Source organism: Limulus polyphemus, unplaced genomic scaffold (assembly GCF_000517525.1).
Source record: "Limulus polyphemus unplaced genomic scaffold, Limulus_polyphemus-2.1.2 Scaffold42, whole genome shotgun sequence".
In the NCBI taxonomy this organism is placed as follows: domain Eukaryota; kingdom Metazoa; phylum Arthropoda; class Merostomata; order Xiphosura; family Limulidae; genus Limulus; species Limulus polyphemus.
In genome coordinates this window covers 98,162-119,817 of record NW_013665652.1, presented here as the reverse complement: position 1 = coordinate 119,817, position 21,656 = coordinate 98,162, and the positions used below count along the sequence as shown (strand labels likewise).

The window sequence follows — 21,656 nt, the reverse complement described above, 5'->3', positions numbered from 1 at the left end:
ATCGGTCTTGTTTAACAAAATCTGCCTACAAGAAAATCTGTCACCAAAGTATACCAATATATATATATATATATATGTTACTTGTGACGGATTTACTATCCTATATCTATTTTAATATCGATGTTTGATTGAGTTAAATTTATATTTAGAGATGTACATAACTTATACTGTTAAATAAGTATTGCGAAATTGCCGCCTACACTCTAAAATTGTAGAAACTTCTCGAGTGTAAGAATCAACAATATACGTGTACGTAAACACTGGTGTATCGTTTATATTGGTGCGTTATAATGTGACACATGCTTGTCCTTTCAGCCGTGGAGGCGTTAAAATGTGATGATCAATCCTACTATTCGTTGGTAAAAAAATAGGGACGGCTAGCGCAGATAGCCCTCGTGTAGCTGTGCGCGAAATTCATAACAAACAAACTATCATTCCTTCTCAAAGTGTCCTGCCCCTTAGTAAGCAGAGCACAGATAGCTCATTGTGTGGCTTTGTGCTTAATTTTGTGTCCTCAATTTATGTTTTCAAATATCATTACGATTTTACTGAGTTTATACTTATAAATCAATCATTCAGTTCATCTCCTTTTCTGATTTTGTTGATAATGATATAAGTGTATGCCGAACTATTCTACTCACGTAAATATGCTATTCTTCATCTCTACAACCGTGTTCGTATTTATTAGTAGATTCCGTTTTCCATGTTGTACGCCTTTCACCAACGTTCTTATATATTATTGTTTCTAATGTTATAATCCAGCCTCTAGATAATCAAACATAATGATAAAATTCTGTATATCTGAACCTTAGAATTACGATACCGATTAAAAACTTTAAACTTAAGAAAATTAATATACATATTGTATGCTGTTAGAATTTCTAGCTCAGAGTAAGTTGAATATAGACACTGTTTATACAGTCTCTACTCTATCATAGTTATAGTTAGGTTTACATACAGTCTTTACTCCATCATAGTTATAGTTAGGTTTACATACTCAAGCTACAACATCATTCAGTTATTTATCTTAGCTTTATCGGTGAGAACCATAACATTTATCTACAGAATGATGGTATGACGTCACACTAAAATTACGATTTACAAAGAGCAACATCGAGCAGTCTTGTACAATGCCTTTATTGGTTTCTAGTTTATTTTTAACATATTTATAAACAAGCGAACATAATTATTAAGATATAATTATACACTTTACTAAGCTGAATAACTCGTTATGACCATTGAAACATTATTATGAAGAAGAGACATATCGAAATAGTTTAAATACTTAGGTTTATCAATTTATACTAACGTTTTGAAAACGCCACAATGAAAGTAGTTTTTGCATTAATGGATTAATTAAATTTAAAAAGTTACATATATATTTCTGCGAATCGTATTCTCATTGTATTGCAAAGTTCACAATAAAACCACTGAATAAAAAATTAGTTTCTTTTGAAATCAATGAATATGCGTTAATTTCAGTTTCAAATCTAACTTTTACAATCATTTTTGCCAATATAAAATTGAAAAAAAAAAACTGCCTAGCTTAACCATTCTATTTCATTATACTTGTTTGTTAGTTTATGCAATGTAGATTAACAATACGTAGCTTAATTTTACCGTGAAAAAGCTCCCTCTGTGTTTGGCTAGTAGGCTATTGAAATAAATTATTTCTAGTTGACTAGTCCTTGAAAAACGATGTTAGGGACATTATCTCTGACATTTCCTCTGTGATATCGTATGCATTGACTCAACTCAAAACATAACTCTTTATAAATGAATCAGACATTTTTTTTTACTATGAATCTGAGATTTTTTATTCAGAGAAGTATATAGTTTATAAGAAGGTATGAATACCAAAACCGAAAAGTATATTTTAAATACAGATAAAACGTTTTCATTCGAAAAAAAAAAACGCTCGAAAATGAATGCGTCCTCTTGGATCAGTACACTACCCACTGTTATGTCAAAATTCATATTTTGTATGAAATTTTAAACCATTAAATGTATTACAAATGATTCCTTTCAATAATTAAAATTACGTGCATTGACCTTTAATGAAATTTAATTAACTCGTCTGAAAATTCATCGAGTAATACCACATGATAAAATACGGACAGCATTTAGTAAACTAGTCTGAAGTACAGATACCCTGTTTTTGTTTTTTAGAAGAAAATAGTACTTTGAGGTAAAACAAAAAAATAACCTTTAAGATTGTTTGCAAAAACGTCCCGTAGGTCTTCTATTGCGTTATAATGTTTGTCAAATGAAAGATAAATGGCCGCTTTAAAAACGAGAAATACGATCCACTTACTGGCATGGTATTTACGGTTTCATCCTACCAAAGTTCAGCAGTAAAATCTGTTTCATAACGTTTCTATTAAAATCTACTTGTGACAAAAATAAAAGGTCGTTCAGAGTTGATCTGTTAAGATATATTTGCTCAAGATACAAAAATCGATCGTCCCTGCTTTTATTGAACACTGTTGTGTACTGACAGTTAAAAATCAATAACTTTGTATCGCATTTACAACACAAAAAATTACTTTATAATATTTGCAGTCATGTATCCAGGCATAAGATATTTGTTTTTCATTACAATCCCATATTTTATTTTTAAGGAATAGCGGCAGATTATATGCAATGTTTGTACAAGTTCTTCACAAAATTTCATCAGAAATTGTATTAACGGATTTCTTTGATCATATCAAAATTATAACCGTAGCTTTATTCTGACGAAACAGTAACTAGATTAACTAAAAATCCAACTTATGAAACAAAGGCTTAGCAATAAGTCTGAGAGCTAATAACACTACAAATCGAATTTTGATACCGATGTTGGGCATAGCACAGATATCTCATTGTGTAGTTTCGTGTTTACTAACAAATAAACCGTATGAAACTAAGTAAAAACATCCTGCTGTTTGAGTTGGTAAAAATAACGAAACATACCTGAGCCGTCAAATCAGTTTGGAAGGTGTGTCATTATTACTAAGAACTTAGTTTTCCTGTTAAATCTATTGTTTTCTTTTTTGTAATAAAAGTAGTAGAATGTACTGTAGAATAGTTCAAATATAAGAATATAAAATATGAATAATATACAAAAGAACAATTGTTTTGTTCGGTAGCGGACAGCCATTGTAAACAAATTATTCTACATGTTTTACTTATTTATCAATAACAGACTTTAAAAGTCTGGTTACTCGTGTTTAATCATCTTTAGTAGAGCTTAGTAGTGAAACGTCAACTGTTGTATTAGAAAACGTACTTTCGAAGATTTTATTATTTTTTCCAGACAACTGTTATTAGCTTATTAGCCAGATGTAGGTTTCACATAACAACTTCACTTCTCACAAATTAATAAGATACTTGTAGGTTTTTAATTTTAAAGATGAAGCCTATAGAATTTTTTGCGTTACCTTTAATCTTCGATCGTTTTGTTGGTTGTTAAGCGCAAAACTACGCAATGGGTTATTTCTATTCTGTCATCCGTGGGTATCGAAACCCAATTTTCAATGTTAAAAACCCTCAGACTTGCCGCTGAGCGACAGGAGGAGGCAGATTTAGTATTTCTGTTGATGCTGTTATTATGAAACGTATTGCTCTGTATTCGTTGGGAATAGTCATTTACGTTCGGTCATAACACGTGATGATATTCAATCTATACCTTAACGCAAACAAATTCTTTAGATGGTAAACATAGGATATGGCTCCTAAACCAATCTCTTTTTAAAATTAGCTAAATTATGTAATAAAACACAAACTGCAAAAAATTAACCAAAAACAAACGTTTTAGAAACAGTTGTCTAGTACTCTCTTACAGTGATTTGGGTGATGAACCCATTGCTACTCAACACATAATTATGTATGTTCAGTAGAGAATACACACGGCATACTATCTTTTAAAGTGCAACAGTAAAGGCAATACAAAAACATCGCATCGAATTTCCATTAGAAAATATTTTTTGTAATATAATACATAATAAAATTGAGTAATATTTATTACGATGCTTAGATCTGTCATTTTTTTGAAGAAACATAATCAATATTTTCTGGAAAAAGATCTACCTATTGTACAGTAAAACAACTTTGCCTTCTTCCATGCTTTGATGAGAGAACGGCGAATTATACTTACCTAATTAAGACAGATAGATGGATAGAAATGTCTTGTAGGGCTAAATTAAATTATTTCGAAGGTTTCTACATTTGAATCCATTTTATTTTTTCTAGATCAGGCCACCATAACAAAATTCAGCCATACGGTTCTGGCAAACCCTGGGGACGACGCTCAATTCGAATGCATAGTAAATGGTAACCCACTCACTGATGACACCATACGATGGGCCAGATCTGGTTTTGACAAGCTCAGGACGCAAGTGGTTTCTTCCAGAGGGCATTCGATACTAAACGTTTTCAATGTGTCAAGGAAGGACGCTGGGGAGTTCCACTGTTTAGCTTACAATGGAATTGGAGAAGAAACGGAAGCACGCATACAGCTTGTAGTCAAGTGTGAGTCGTGAGTGGATCTACAGAAAATAAGACATTTTATTCATTTAAAATGTGTTATATATATAGCTATTATTTATATCACAAACTGTCTGGACATAGTACAAAGTAAGCACACAAGATTAAAATAAACGGATTACCTTAAAATCTTTTCCACAAGAAAATTAATACTTATGTTTTTAGTGGAATAATAAGGTTTTAGGTTTATCCGAATCTAAAACTTTATTGTTATTAAAGTCTTGATAATTGTAATTAATTATGAATATATGTTGTCTTATAATTACTTTGCTCTACTCCAGCCAATAAGCATTTCACATTTCTTAAGATATGGGGGGAGGACAGTTTGTTTTGAAGTTAAGCACAAAGATACACAATGAGCTATCTGTGCTTTGCCCACCACGGGTATCGAAACCCGGTTTCTAGCGTAGTAAGTCCGCAGACATACCATTGAACCACTGGGAGGAAGGGGGGAAGAGTAATATTTTATGAAGCTTATAAACAATGTCTTTTTGTGCGTCTTCTGCTACTAACAATTTTATCAAACATGCGTTATTCCTTATCTTATTATTCGATGCTTCAGTATTCAAAATATTATTACTTTGATTCTCAAAAGCTTTTAAAATTCAATATTAATATTATATGTCAAAGTAGCGGTTTTAGATAGATAAGTTGTTCTTTTTCCAAAAAACTTAGTGTTTATACTATTTGCTGACATTACTTGTTTTGTGCAGTTAAACCAGTTATTCACTTGACGAGGCAACTGCTAAACGTAGCTGTTGATCAAGGAAACACTGCCCGTCTTGTCTGTGTTGTGGAAGCTGCTCCCAGCGTCAACTTCACCTGGTCCTTAGACAGTGGTGTGGTGATAGGAAGTTATCTAGGCATCTCTAAGTACACCATCCAAAAAGCCCAGTTAGACGAGACTATGTGGGAAAGTGTTTTGTTTATTAAGAATGTTACAGATACTGACTATGGAAAGTATATGTGCATTGTAAAGAACGAGTTAGGTGTTGATGATATCATTATTACACTCAGAAGAAAAGGTATTTGTTTTATATTTATTTTCAACAAACAGAACGCTATGTTTTTTGTTTGTTTGTTTTTTTTGCTTTTTTCATGTGGACGTGATTTATTTTTCTACATGTGTCATTAAATCAGAATCATGTTTTTAGCGCAAAAATAAAGACTCAACAGTTTCGTAGAAATTTTTTTTTCTTCTTAGAGTTCGTGAAAATTAAAACTCCTTTTGATGCTCATGTAAGGGAAGGACATATTCATGTAGTTATCTCAAAATACGTTATGCTTTAAAATAAGACGATTTACAAGTGGAGGAAATTAATGTTGTTTGTTTATTGTTAAGCGCGAAGCTACACAATGGGCTATCTGTGCTGTGCTCACCACGGGTATCGAAAGCCAAATTTTAGCGTTATAAGCCGTCAGATTTACCGCTTAACCACTGGGTCTAATTAACATTGTAATTACAATTATGGTTTGTTTGTTTACTTGTTTTTAGAATTTCTCTCATAGGTACTCAAGGGCTATCTGCGCTAGCCGTCCATAATCTAAAAGTGATACACTGGAAAGATTTTAAAATTCGACACATTTAATTAATGATGTATCATAAAGTAGATAAAGCATCGTGAATGTGAACATAATAGATAAACAATGGATTTGCTTTGAATTTCGCGCAAAGAACTAGCTGCGTCCTTAATTTAACAATGATAGGGAAGGCAGATAGTCAACACCATCCATCGCCGACTTTTGGGCTACTCTTTTTTCCAAAGAAAAATGGGATTGACCTTCATATTATAACTTCCCACGCCTCAAAGGGCGAGCATATTCGATGACGGGATTCTCATGACCCGCAGATTATAAGTCGAGTTCCATAACCAACAGGCCATGCTAGGCCGATATTTATAGAAAAACAGAATTATAGTTAGTAATTTCGGCTATAGTTGAGCCGGAGTGACTATCAAATGAGAACACTGCCATCTAGATTGTGAGAAATTTAGCATTTGAAAATATTAGCACATCAGGACGGTTTCTGAATTAAAATCTGCCTTGATACTGTAGCCCAGAGACTTTCCGCTCATCGACGTTTTCGTTGCTTATTTGATTCATTTATGCATATATTATTTTGACATTTTGTCATAGCCACACCTCACATGATAAGACGTGAACAAAATGAACACAGTTTTATCTTTCTTTTCATCTTTTGACTACAGATAAATAACGTATAAAATACACAATTTTTTTAATTTCTAGCGAGTAAACGATAGTAAAAAAAATGGCGCAAGAAACGTACTTTCAGTGCAGAATCATCTGCTCACTTCTGTTATATCATGCTTTAAAACACTATCGGTATTTTAAACGAGACGACATGGGGTGACCTTTTGAAGTAATTAAAACAGTTAAAACAGTTTCGTATTTCCAAATATAGTATGTTAGAATCGTTTAATTTTGTGTATCAGTGTCACTATTCCAAATTTTGTTTAAATTTGAAACGGCTTAAATCTGCGCTACTATTTATTTGTGTATAAAATTATGTAAAGTTAAAAACATATAATGTAAATGTATATTCTTATACAATCAGAATACTAAACACACACGTTGAAACTGTAATCACATAGTAGGATTTGATAAAGCCTAACGAACTGATATTATATTCTTATTTGTCTGGATATTTTTTTTTCTGTTTCGAAGTTAATTCGAAGTGTGTGTGTGTGTGTATATATATATATATACATATGTATAAAACAATTAAGTTTTATATAGATTGTTTTTTTATCTATTTCATGTAAAATTGGACTTTCATTTCCTTTAGGCAAACCGGATTCCCCTGAGAACTTTCATGTTCTCAATGTTTCATACGACTCAGTATCTTTAGGATGGATTCCTGGCTTCAACGGCGGAGCCGCACAGGAGTTCCAAATCCGCTATCGCGAGTCTAGGTCTAAAATATACAGCTTTACCAAATTCATTCCAGGAAGTTCTGTCCTTCTAGTTGTAAGAGACTTAAAACCACAGTCGGAATACGTGTTCGAAATCATGGCTCGAAATAAATACGGAGAAAGTCGTAACACTAATGCAGTTGTAACAACTAAAATATTGGGTATGATTTGAAAGACATCTTTCCACTTTATAAATAATAATGATACAGATACAGTTTTCATAATACAATTTTCTTGATGTCTTATTTACAAATTATGTTACTTTTTCTAATTTGAATTTCGGTAAGGAGAATTCTTCATTTTGTTATTTATAATCGAATCTTCAGTTTTTTTCCGTGCAATAAATTAAAATATATTTTCATGTTTGATTCAACCAAATTAGAATTATATTATTTCAAAATGCATATATATTTTTACCTTTATACATATAGCTTCAAACGCATTCAACTTCAAATATAATATGTATTATAAAGAAAGCTTTAACATTCAAAACTGTTTAGTGATTATTTCTATAGAATTGCTGTCCAAAAAACTTGTTTTTGTTTTTGAATTTCGCGCAAATCTACACGAGGGCTATCTGCGATAGCCGTCCCTAATTTATCAGTGTAAGACTAGAGGGAAGGCAGCTAGTCATCACCACCCACCGCCAACTCTTGGGCTACTCTTTTACTAACGAATAGTGGGATTGACCGTCACATTATAACGGCACCACGGCTGAAAGGGCGAGCATGTTTGGTGTGACAGGGATTCGAACCCGCGACCCTCAGATCGCGAGTCGAGTGCCTTAACCACCTGGCCATGCCGGGCCGAATTCCCCCCCCAAAAAAAAAACTTAAGTCATCAAATCAAAATACTTTTTCGTGTATTAACAAACTTGAATCAATTTTAAGTTTCGAAAATTCGAAATTTGTTTGGTGAAAAAATATATTTTATTGCCAAAGCGTATATATAGCTTCTTTCTAGTTTTTAATTTTACAAAAATTAATATGTATTGAAGTGTAGTACAGTCTTGACCAAAATGTTTGCATACTATTCTATATTCATGTTATTGTCTATATGCACGTAGTAGTTATTGAGTAAATGCCTGATCGGATAAACATGTACGAGTTGTTATTCTGGTTTGAATAACTTGTTTTGAACATTTGTTCGTCAACAACTCTTACACGTCTGTTTTGTATAAAATGGTGTGCTTTTGGTACAATATTTTTCGAAACAATCAACACTTTGTTCAGACAATTCTTCTGTACTTGGTGTAGAGTCATGCCTTGTCACGTACTAGAAGTTATAGGGCGCCAAATTGTTCGACTGTCCAGAAAGGGTATGAAGCAAACGGACGTTGGCAGAACAGTAGAGTACCCCAAGTGTACTGTATCCAGAATCCTAAAACGTCATCGGACTAGAGGAAACGTTGTTCCCGCAAGGTTTACTTACAGACACCGAAACACTACTACCTGAATTGACCATGTTTTGATCAAGTTAACACGACAGGAATGGCATGAACACATTCATTTCAGGATATCCAGAAGAACAATGAATAGGAGACTGACAAATCAAGACAATTTTGCAAGGAGAACTATCTGCAAAACCGATATTAACCAAAATTCACCACCGTAACTGTGTTACTTGGGCAGGACAGTATTCCAACTTATAGTAGAACAAACTTGACTTTAACATTATTAGAGAGTAATAATACCGATATGATTTGTGTATGTTTGGAATCCCCTACGTATGCCAACGTAGAGTGATTTAATGTTTTTATTGTTATTATTCTTTATATAACGTATTAATTTTACCTAATCTTATTTTACTGATTATCCATAGGCTAACAGTATAAAATACGTAAAAAAAAACGACAGCAAGTAGCGAGATAAAAAGGGGGTAATAGAGTGGTGGCTATAATTTATACATTCGATGTTAGAGACTGCCTAATTAAATAATGAAGTTTTTTTTTTGTATCTTTTGTGTACGTCCACAAAAAAAAACCTTCTAGTTAAAACTCCAAGGAGACCAACTGTTGCATTTTATGTTACTTTTATAAGGACTTTTATGTTACGCATTTATTGATATCGCTGGTTAAGACATTGAAGAGTTGTATTGTTATATTGATTCAATAACATGCAAATGCAGCTGACTAATCATAAAAACAAGCTTTGTTAGGTTACTTATTGTTCGTTCTCCAATACTGGAGAGATCGCTATAGTCTACATACCCTGTATATTTAGATGTATAAGTAAATAATTTCGTTGCATTTTAATTATTTTTCTAGGTTAATCTGATTTCAACGAAACGTCTATATTTATTTAAACATTTTTTAGAGCTGCGTTTTAAATTTTAACAGATAACTCTTTAATGGACACATCAAAAGCCATGGTCAACTCTACCGATGAAGATAACAAAGGAATTTCTAGTATTTTCATCATTGTAGGTGTTATTGCAGGCGCATGTCTCGTTTTTCTTAACATCATTTTTGTCATCTATTTTATAAGAAAAAGGAAGCATAATCAACAAAACCAAGGTTTGTTTGTTTTTTGTTATCTCAAGAAGATATCTAAATGTTATATTTGTTACGACAAGTTGCTTATAGTTTCATCTTTAGGTTTCTATCAATTCTCAATGAGCCCGTGTAGTAAAATTTAATTTGTTTCTCTCTCTTAAAGTTTTAAAAAATATTTTCTGCAGATTGGTTTTAATTCGATTGTAACGTATAATAAACAAAACTATTTCGTTTATATGCAAAAACTGCATGTAAAATTAAGTTATTTACCATAAAAAGTGACGTTTAAATAGCAATAAAAACCTTAGGTAGTAATGTAATGAAGTTTTTGTATTTTTCTAATAACTGATTTGATTTTTAACCATATCAAGAAGATGTCACTTCTGAAAGAAAGACATCCGAAGTGTCTGATTCTCAGATGTATACACCTAGTAATTATCAAGAGAAAATTAACGGAGAAGCATTATACCCGGTTCAGGATGAAAGCAACGAAACTAGTCATGATATAATGTTGAAAGAAGTACCCAACAATAGAAAGGTAAGGTTGATTTGATATAATTAATTAAGAAATATGGGAAGCATTATATCCCGTTTCAAACAAAAACAACTAAACTTATCATGGTGTAATGTTTAAAGAATTACTCAATGATACAAAGGTAAAGTTGATTTGATATTGTTGCTGAAGAAACCTTGAGGTGTGAACATTTATAAAACGAAAAATATAAATCATTATCGTTCTGATTGAATGTTATTGTTGTCATAAACAGAAAATATACAAACTAATTCCTAGAAACTAGTCTCTCTCCATTGTGTTTATGTAAATATTGTATATGAAACGGCGTAGATTTGCGAACACTATTTCCGAAACACATGAATTTCAACTGAATTCGTAAGTTTTAATCACAATTTTATCAGCATGATACTAAGGCTCTGATAATGGTCTGTGGACTAAATGACAACAATCCTGTTAAAGTAACAAATCGGGTAAAAGTTTATGTGCTTTGTAATTTGTAATCCTTTAAAGTTCTTTAATTCAAGCGTGCTCGTTGTTCATTGTTCTGCTTGCATTTAGCGTACTTTCACTAATTCAGATAATTCTTGTTCGGATTGTTTTCTTTTTACCAACTCTCTGCAATTCTTAGAACTATCCGTTGTTAAAAGAGGTTATAATTAGAAATAAGACAAAGAAATGCTTCTTTTTCTTTGTTGTTTTGTTGTTAGGCGTAAAGTTATACAATTGGTTTTCTGCGCTGTTTCCACCACATGGTATCGAACCCCTAATTATAGCGTTAGAACCCTCTAACTTAAAGCTCAACCAGTGGGGAACGCTGTTTAATGTTATATTTAGTTGCTAATCTACCATCAGGTAGCCATGTTTAGTGATGTAAATTCCAATAGTTTAAACAGAACTTTAGCAGTTCTAGCAGTTCAATAAATCCCCCCTCCGGTGGCTCAGCGACAATTCTAACGACTTATAAAGCTAAAAACAGGTTTCGATAACCACAGTTGGCAGAGCACATATAGCTTTGTGCTTAACAACAAACAATGAATGAATTTCCATTATCTAACTGTAAATTATTTAAATCAGACTAGAAGAGAGCTTTGCAGTAAATGTGTTGGTTTCGTATGACTGATGTGTAATTAATTCATAGTAGCGTAATCTCTAATTGTTTATGAACTAATATTAAACAAATATATTTAAAGTATCAATGAAATCTTAAATCCCATAATCCAATAAAATAGCAGTTTAAAGAATTTTTAAGGGTGATATTAACAATCAAAAACACAAATATATTAAAATGCAAAAGAAATTTCAACCTACAAAAATATTGGGCATAAAGCATTTAAGGATTATGTTTATAGTTTCATGTTAAATACAAAAATAGACATTGTTACATAACAGACTTCCTTCATCCCACGATGAAAACTGTATGCAAAAATCGTAGTAAAGTGCTATATGTATTTTTAGTAAAAAAAAAATAGATTGTTTTGTTTCAATGTTTAATGGCGAATTTTGATATCTAAAAACGTTTTCGTTTAGATTTCTTTCCTGTTTTAATACAATAAAAAATTATCATACAGTTTGCTTTGGAATAACGGTTTAAAGATAGCGAGCATATATATGTATACTTTTATTTTATTCCTGTAAACTCCCAGTGGAGCATAGGGCCGCAACAACACCTCGCCAACGGAAGGTGTTGTTGCAGTTACTTGTAGCAGGTTTGTTTTTACGGGGTTGCTAGCCCCGCGTCCAACCCTCCTCCTTTCTCACCCTGGACTTGGGAACAGGCAAAGGCGGAGGTTTGGCATGTTCGGTGTGACGGAGATTCGAACCTCAGATTACGAATCGAGCGCCCTAACCACCTGGCCATGCCTGGCCTATATGTATACTTACTACACTTCAATTTGTATCTTTTACGAACAAAGAAATTGATGTCACAAGGAAACTATTAAATAAAACAAATATTCCGTAGATGAATATCTGCTAAAAATGCAATTTTAGACAGTCTTATACCATAATGCATTTTATCAACTTGATTATTTAATTTACCTGGTTTGAGGACTGGCATTGCCTGGTTGTTAAGGCGCTCGGCTTGCAATCTACAGGTCACGGTATCGAATCCCGGAGTGAAGCGTGTTCTCCCTTTCAGCCTACATGTTATTAAAATGTAACGTTCAATCCCATTATTTATTGGTAAATAAATAGCCCAAGAGATAACAGTGAGTGTTGCTGGCCGGATGTCATCTCTCTGATCAGCATTTCCAAATTAGTGACGACGGTAGATATGTAACATACTCACCCTCCTTACTGTCAATGAATCACATCATTGTTATATAAGTTAAAAATGATATTAGTTTTTGAGGCATCTAAAGTTTGAGTAAAATATGCTAATATAATTATTATATGTTTGTGATTAAAAGTGATAAAACTATTTATTTTCTGGTATAATCTGACAAAGCAAAAATAAATTGCACAAGGAATAATCTAAGAAAAAACATTAAATTGGCTGTCATATTTTTCTACAATATTAATAATTCCACAATCAGTTGTATGAACATTAAGTTATATATAAATTATATGTGTTTTTTATAGAACGTGGAAGTTGAGAATGAACAAAGTAAATCCCCAAAGTATAATAAACCTTCCGAAGAAAGGACTGAAGAAGGTAAGAATTTCGTAAAAATTGAAAGAAATGGAAAATATATTGTGTGCGATTCACATTATGGCACCGTTACTTAACGTGCATTTGGTATTTAGCATAAAGTTATTTTAATAAGACGTGTAACTAATGACTTTATTTAATAATACGTGTAACTTATGACTCTATTGTTTATTTTATCAGGTTTCTCAAAACAATTGTATATTTGCTATTATATTTACTAATATTATCGTTTCTTAACGTCTACATAAACTAGGTTTACTTAGTTTTGACAATCTCACATTACTTGTCATCATTATACTTTATTAATTAGAAGTACACGTAGTTGAGAAAATTTAACTATTTTACATAAGCTTTAATGAAAATAATGTTTAATGATTAAGGGTTCCATAAATAAACCGATTGCTGTATACCTAAAGAACATATGTGGTTTCATGAATATCCAGATTGCTGTATACATAAAGAACATATGTGGTTCCATAAATAAGCAGATTGTTGTATATCTCAAGAATGTATGTGGTTCAATAAATAACCGGATTGCTGTATACCTAAAGAACATATGTGGTTTCATGAATATTCAGATTGTTGTATATCTCAAAAATGTATGTGGTTCCATAAATAAACAGATTGTTGTATAACTAAAGAATATATGTGGTTCAATAAATAACGAGATTGCTGTATACCTAAAGAACATATGTGGTTCCATAAAAAAAAACATATTTCTGTATATCTCAAGAATGTATGTGGTTCCGTAAATAAACAGATTGATGTATACCTCAGGAACGTATGTGGTTCAATAAATATCCAGATCGCTGGTTATTTATGGAACATACGTGGTTCCGTAAATGTATGAAACTTCCCAATGAGACATGAGGGTACTGGGTCTTCAAATTCTGTTTCACATCTAATATTACTATTACGTATAACTCCTGTTCTTTACATTTATTTATAAACCAGTGGGACACTTAAGTTCTCGTATCATGGGTTTACAATCCTTTACTAGAAATGTATTTAAAACAATAAATATTATTTTTTTATTATGCATCTGCTTACTATTTTATATGTTTTTCATATCGGTAAAGAAAGAGTTAAAAAGCAAAAGAATGACATTACTTAGTACGGGCAATGTCCTTGCAAAAGTATATAAGGAAATTTCCTTTCTGATTCGTGTTGTAATTGTTAGTTTTAATGCATCCTTGTAACTTTACTATAGCTATGGTTGTCAAGTAATCAAGAATTCATGGATCACATACTAAACATCAAATCTAAAACCAATAAGTGTAAGTATTAAACATGAACATGAAATCTAAAGGATCACATTTTGTGTGAATATTTATTACGTTAATTTAATTATAGCAAGGACAATTTACAACAATGAAAACTAACTCATTTTTATCTGATATTTCCCATCAACATTTATTTAGCACAATTAAGTCATTTTTACACATATTAAACAAAAACTGTATGTTATTTTACATTATGTAGAACAAAATAGAGAAATGAGGACATGCAGTGAAACTGACAAAGACTGCCCGGATATTTTAAAGAAACCTGAAATATCAAGTATAGAAAACCGGGAAGTAACGAAACGAGTAAGTAAATTATTAAGAAAAAGTTATAAATTATTCTAATTGTACATTTTTTTCATTATTATAATGTTCTATAAAACATAAAACGATTTAAAGACAAGAATAAGTACGATTATTGTATCGTTGTGTAAAAACCAAGCGAAAAATCTTGATTTTTATATGTTTGTATGTGTGCAGCACTTTGGAGGATATATATATATATATATACATAGTAGTGTTGGGTATCATTATATAAGAAAGTATTCTATATTTCACAACCAGTCTTTAAATCTAAAGATATACAATTTCCTTTTTTTTTTCTATTCTATAAAACTATTATTTTGTCACCCTTCATACACTATTGTATTCCATTTTTTTCAATAGTTTCCAATTTATTCCATATGCAAAATCAATTGAAAGAAACTGCACGTTCAATCAACGTTGCTGGAAAAAAACTAAAACACCACTGAGGGACTTATTAAAATGAAATTCTAAACTTACGATATCCTCCCAGCTATTGAAAACTATATATACCGGTAGATTTGAGGCTGTCAGAGAATAAAAGGAAAATTAAACTATAACTTTTACAAATCCGTTCAATCATATTCGTGAAACGTCATTGTTTCTAATAACAGAGCAGTGCCATTAAGACGTGATTGCGCGTTAACATTGGTTTGCTGGAGATACAAAGTTTTGTTATTTTCTTATACATTATAATGCACAATACTGAAGGGGAACAGAAACTGCGGGCTTGTATTTTCTATCGACCCTAGATAGTTTTACAGTTATTTCATAGAATATAGAACGTGAGTACGTTGTATTAAAACGATATCGAAAAAGCAAACTAGCGAGTCGCGTTAATAACCACAGACGATTTGGAGTCGCAATCTAAAGTTATGTATCAAAACTACATTTTCAAATGTTTCGCCGTACGTACCTAGTATGATGCCACTCGAAAACAGATTGGTTTCGGAAAGGGTTTGTAACAACACTTTCCAATGCAAGATTTGGAAATTTACAAAAATGGGAGACGTTCCTTGTCTTAACGCCATTGGAAAACAAAGGTATATGGATCAACTTGGAACAGTACCCCAGCCGTTGTAAGAAAAATACGGCGTCTTGTAACAGGTGAAAATCCACAAACAAAAAGATCAGAGGCAAAAGTCGTTCACGTGCCCTAGGCAACAGTACACAATATAATCAAAAGGGATCTCGGTCTGAAAAAGCAACACTGGTAACGAGAACGCAAGTTGCTTCCACTACATACGTGTTCAATCATTGCATACCTCAAACAGTTTCAGAATGAAACTGGTATTCATACTATTCCAAATAAAAACATACTAGTCAAGTTGCCAGAGCAGCGCCTATGTATTTCTGTGTATTCGGACAGTTAAAACAGATGCTAGAAACCACCGAGCTTATACACTGGGCATTCGTTTAACATAACAGTTTTACTATAAAGCCTTTTGTAAAAGCAACTATACTAAATGGCTAATCTCAAGATGTATGGTGGTCATATAGAACATGACTCGAGATGAAGACATGGGTTGTAATGACGTATTGAGACTCCAAAATCATTTCAATATAACACACTCAGCCCATATTATGCAAAGTCAAATGTATCACTGAGAGAATTCAAAACTATTAAACTTGATATTGTTAATAATCTAGTATTACGATCGTGCTATACTCGCACTTCGTTTTTCCTTCTTATGTCCACCAACTTTCTTTAGGCTGTACTTATTCCTATCAGAAATTGACTTTTACCTATGTTTACAAAAATATCAAACTGCTGTTTATTACTGATAATAATTAAACATAGATTTAGGAATAATTTTGTTTATTACTGGCAGCATATAATTTTCTTCCTTTGCCTCTCTCCTATTATTTATTCTCTCTCACATTTCCTGGTCTTCTTCTCTTTCTTTTATTGAACTCCTATCGTTTATATTATTTTCTCAAACCCAATCTGAGCCGGTCCCTTTCTTTCTGACCTTTCACTTGTTTCCCGTACATCGAATTATAATGTTTCATAACCTTAGGTCTAGCAGTCTTCATACCAACTGAAGTTAAAAGACGGCCACTACATTCGCTCATTCCAATCATTTTCTAATGATGTAAACTTTTTAATTCCTTAAAGACTGCCCAAAGAATGGCCACTTTCTCACACTCCCTCAACTTTAACCGATGCTAACTTACACTTAACTTCATGACACCTAGAAATGGCAGTATATTCATATTCAATATATTCTTAATGAATAACTAGAGTAAAAAAGAAATTTGAACCTAGAGTTACAGATTGTCGTAAACATAATACATTCATGAAATTTATATCATAGGAAGTGTGATTTTCCCTAATATTTCTCTCTGTGATTTAACGCTAAATACGAAGAACATTTAAAATATATAACAGCTTGAGATTTCATAGTTTTGTGTTTAAAGTGATATGTTACGATATTGTTAATAATATTTCTGTTTATGTATATATATAATATTCTTTTGTTTAATATTTTGGAAACATATAATTATCTTATTTTATACGCTATAATATAATAGCTTTTTTGATTGCCTTGCATGATCGGCATCCATATTAACACTTTATTACCTCAGAACTTTTACTTCATTGCTAAAAAACGGTATGTGGATTGGATACAGAGCTACAAGAATTCAGTAAAGGCATAATCTATTTTTAAAAAGCAGTTAGTCAGTAAAACATATTCAACCATGATTTCTTTATCCATTTAACACAATCCACGTCACATCTGCAATATGTTAATATGACCTTGCATAATAAATTTCTCTGACAGACAGTGTAATTCCTTTCTATTTGGTGGCACGGGTACTTATTGACCATAAATCAGAGGATTTGTAATTTATGTAGAAAAAAAAATCATGAGATGAAATATAAGGTGAGATTATTTAATCACAGTAGCATTATTTGTTCATTTGCTTTAACTTAGCTGTCAAATGTACAATGTCCAAAAAAATTAACGAGTAGTAGGAATTTGTAGTGTTATAGTTAAGACCAGGCAAAAGCATGGTTATATAGTAGTATCAACCAGCTAATTTTTATGCAAACCGGATAACTGACAATCAGTCATGTAGTTTGAAAAGCAAATGATTGGTCATTCATCCTACTTTCTTGGATGAAAGTTTAGTAGATATAGTTTACAGTTAATGACATTTCACTCCATTATGGAGTGTTATAACTACGAGCAACAACAAAAGCCTGGCATCTATGTTTCGTGCTTAATATCATCGTTGATGAAGCTCTGAGTAATCCCTGACCACTATTTTCGAGTATGTTTAGCGTCTGAGTTCACAAGAGCATCCTGTTTATGCTTAATGGGACTGAAATCCGATGGCTGTGAAATTAACTCGATATGATCAATTTCGCTTTCTTTAAAGAATCAGTCGACTAGTTTTACATAGTGGAAAAAAGCGTTTGTGTCGAAGATGATATTCTGCTTTGTCTAAATATTTCAACAATCATAATATTAATTTGGTTTTAAATCTGTTCTACATTCTGATTATGTTATTTTGACACTCTTACATCCAATTTGCCAAAACTTGTTATGATTGGTGGCTTCCATTTCTCCAATGGATTCCTTCATGAACAAACGTCATTTCTGAAGTCTATCCATGATTCACGAACAGCCTCTAGTAATTTGAACTCTATTGTTTTTTAGTTACGATTGTATAAGAACAATCTGTAGAATATTGGAGTCGCCAATAATATGCTTTTCAGATTATGTGATAGATCATCAGTGCCTAATTTTCATAACGATAAACTAAGAGAGGTGATTAATATATTTTCTAACAATATATTTTGTATCGTCAAAGCTATAATATTGCAAATTGTGTCTATCCTTCAACAGTTCTGAGAAGTGTATATTAAAATGTCTGCAAAAAAATATTTAACTGTGGCTGCTATTTCGTCCATCTCTTACCTAGTACTGTTCACTTCATTTAAAATACAAATGTGTGATGTATAAAACATCACATATGTGTATGATATTTTATCTTTTGTTTTTGAATAAATTAGAACTGATATCAAATTATGTGCTTGAATGTAACTAAATGTGTTTGGCTGATCCAAACACCAGCCATTATACCATTCATGATTTTTTTTCTTATATTGTTCTAAAGAGTTATGTTTAACACATGCATATTATTTAGAAAAAGGGGTGTTTATAGGGAATAATTACAGATTCGATTTATAGGAAAATATGGATTTACTATTTAATAAAGGGGTATTTCCTGTCATCTTATTTTCGTCTTCAATTCCTACATTTTGGTCTTCTGTGTCATTAGGCTTTGTCATACCTGAAACGGATGTTTGTACTTCAACCGATGCTTTCATTTGGTACCACTTACGTCCAAACTGAGTTGTATTTCTCGCACTATATATCGTAAAGTTGTGTTTTTTATATTACATGTACTATAACATGTAAAGAGGTATTTTTATAATGCTTCATTATCGCTTATCACGTAGGTAAAAAAAATATCAAGAATTTTAACTTTTTCTCTCCGTCTATTTATCGAATTATCAAAATCTAACACAGAAACACATTTGGAATAGAAAAGTTAACATGCCAATAGTAGTTACTTATATCTTGTTTCTATTGTATTTAGCCTAATAGTATTTTTCTGTGGACAGAATATGGGAAGACAAATGATAAGAGTCACGTAAACACGATATTTTTGTTCTATCTAAGTGACAGCAAATTACTATTTTTATTTACTATATAGCATTTTGAAATGTATATTTGCCAGATAGAAAATTCAATAATTAATAAATATATATGTATTCAATATTTGTAAGCGTTATAAACGTTCTAAACAACTAACTATAATCCACCATTTCATTATCAGTATTCCGAACAAGTAAACACAAAATGTGATTTGTTATAAAGGAGCAGATTTGTTAACACAGATGATTTCTTAAGAACTGGAGATTTTTCAATCGAAAAAGGTTATTTTCTTGACCAAACATGTAACAATGTCTTCCCAAAATCATTTGAAGGAAATAAAGGCCTGGTAATCAAACATTAATTATGGTATTTACTAAACAAAGCTATGAAGTTCATATAATTATAGAATAATCCATCTTTGAATATTTGTTTCACAACTGAAATGTTTTCTCAATGTATTTTAAGTTACGTTATTGTCTATAGGAATACAACAAACCATTTATGAACGGTGGACGTTCCCAAAGAAAAGAGTTCCCTACCCAAGCAGTGGATATATCTAACGTGCCATATCCTGCCTCAACAAAGACAGCCAAAGTCAAGCACGTTCAGATCATACTTCCTGATAAAGAACCCAACGTTAGAGCTCGTGATCTTGTCGTCCACACATCGTCCAAGCCCCAAAAATACGTCGTCGGTAAGCTGGGAGTTCATGTAGTATGATTTGAAAGACAAAGGTAGATCGCACAACATAATGCCCACGCAATTGCCAGAGGTGAAAGAAACCCAAACAGATATATATTTATCTCTGTATGTATATTCTGTACCCAATTTATTCACAGCTAGCTCCTTATTCCTTGCTTCGGGAAACGTCAACTAATTTATGATAGCAAAGGTGTAACCAGATAGTCTCAAACATTTCAAGAAAAGACTTATTAGAATTTTAAAAAATCTGGACAAAATACTAAAAAGCTGTATACTTGTTGTACGTGTACTTTCTTGAATTCTAATGTAAAGTGTTGTGTATAAAGAAAATCATGCGTTACCTTATAAAATATCAAAAAATAAAAAATAAATATAAGATGTGTGTGTGTTTTTTTTTGCATTATTCACGCTTAAATCACCTTCTAAATAATCCAGTTTCAATGTTTGAAATTTCAAACATTTCTCTTCATCTTGAATACCATGTTACACTGTCTGTATTTTTATTTCAACAGAACCACCAAATAAAGTACTTGGAGATTATAGGGTATATTGAGTCCTCTTTTGTTATTTTATGAACTTCTGAAAAAAAACAACAATATATATAAATCGAATCACCAGATTCTGTCGTTTCATTATTTACAGCATAGTGCAGAAAATGAGATAGGTATGGTAAAATGTGATAATTTAATATTAAGAGTTAATTAAAACAGAATACCATTATACATCGAAAATGTTATTGATTTATATTTCATTAAAATGTTGACTAGCAGTTATGTTATCTATAAAATTTTAGACTTATGAGCATAAACTAATACCTACAAATTTCACAGTTAAGAGATACTTTCACTTAGAATTATCAATTATAGAAGTAGATTACAATTGTTATTTTACTTTTTCCTCTCATTTCTCTCATTCTTTAGTATTATTACAAATTTATGTACGCTACCTTGATAAATTTATGGCCGTTGTTCTGCTTCAACACATAGAATTTGCTGCAGCCTATGAAACATCCAGATAGTTATTTGTCCACAATAAGTTCTCTGGAAAAATAAGCAGCAATCCCCATTTTCCTGGTGCAGTAACTTGGTCTGTTTGATTTATGTAGTCTACAACTATCTGAGATAAAATAGCTACTTCTCCACTCAGAGAACAGTGTTATAACTCTGAACCTTTTCCGTAGAAAAAGTTTGGGGTAGCTTTGGCTACAATATAATAAGTTATTTCCATTTATATTATCTATGGCTTTGAAACGTGATTTTAAAACCAACACAAAGTTAAAAAACGTTTTCAAAAATGTATCCATCCTAAAAGTTGAGATGCGGTTCATTGTAAAGGAAAATTGTTTTTCATTTCTCTGAGAATCCCATTACAGAATATTACAAAAAGTTATTTTTTGTTGTTGTTGAAAAACTTTTTGATATTTAAGAAACTCTGTGTTTCAGCTTTTATACATACATTTTGTGTTCTTCAGATAACACAACACAAATTGAATTTTTTATATTAATTTTCTAAATATATTCTAAATACCGACTTGTCAACCTTAGAAAACAAAATCTGTATTTTTGAGTTACAAATGAACT

The 21,656-nt window shown here is 31.7% G+C and overlaps 1 protein-coding gene across 2 annotated transcripts in view; it reads left to right on the top strand.

Moving 5' to 3' along the window:
- The window catches only part of LOC106461973 (synaptogenesis protein syg-2-like), a 141,728-nt gene extending 121,353 nt beyond the window's left edge, over positions 1-20,375 (top strand). The window contains exons 15-22 of one of the 2 annotated variants that reach the window (XM_022389268.1): positions 4,231-4,509; positions 5,238-5,549; positions 7,331-7,618; positions 9,796-9,972; positions 10,326-10,489; positions 13,046-13,118; positions 14,598-14,704; positions 19,858-20,375. In XM_022389268.1, coding sequence (XP_022244976.1) covers positions 4,231-4,509; positions 5,238-5,549; positions 7,331-7,618; positions 9,796-9,972; positions 10,326-10,489; positions 13,046-13,118; positions 14,598-14,704; positions 19,858-20,094 — 1,637 coding nt within the window. In that variant the 3' untranslated portion in view covers positions 20,095-20,375. Of the gene's footprint in view, positions 1-4,230; positions 4,510-5,237; positions 5,550-7,330; positions 7,619-9,795; positions 9,973-10,322; positions 10,490-13,045; positions 13,119-14,597; positions 14,705-19,857 lie in introns of both variants that reach the window. The other variant, XM_022389262.1, reaches the window with a different exon arrangement.
- Positions 20,376-21,656: the final 1,281 nt, after the last annotated feature.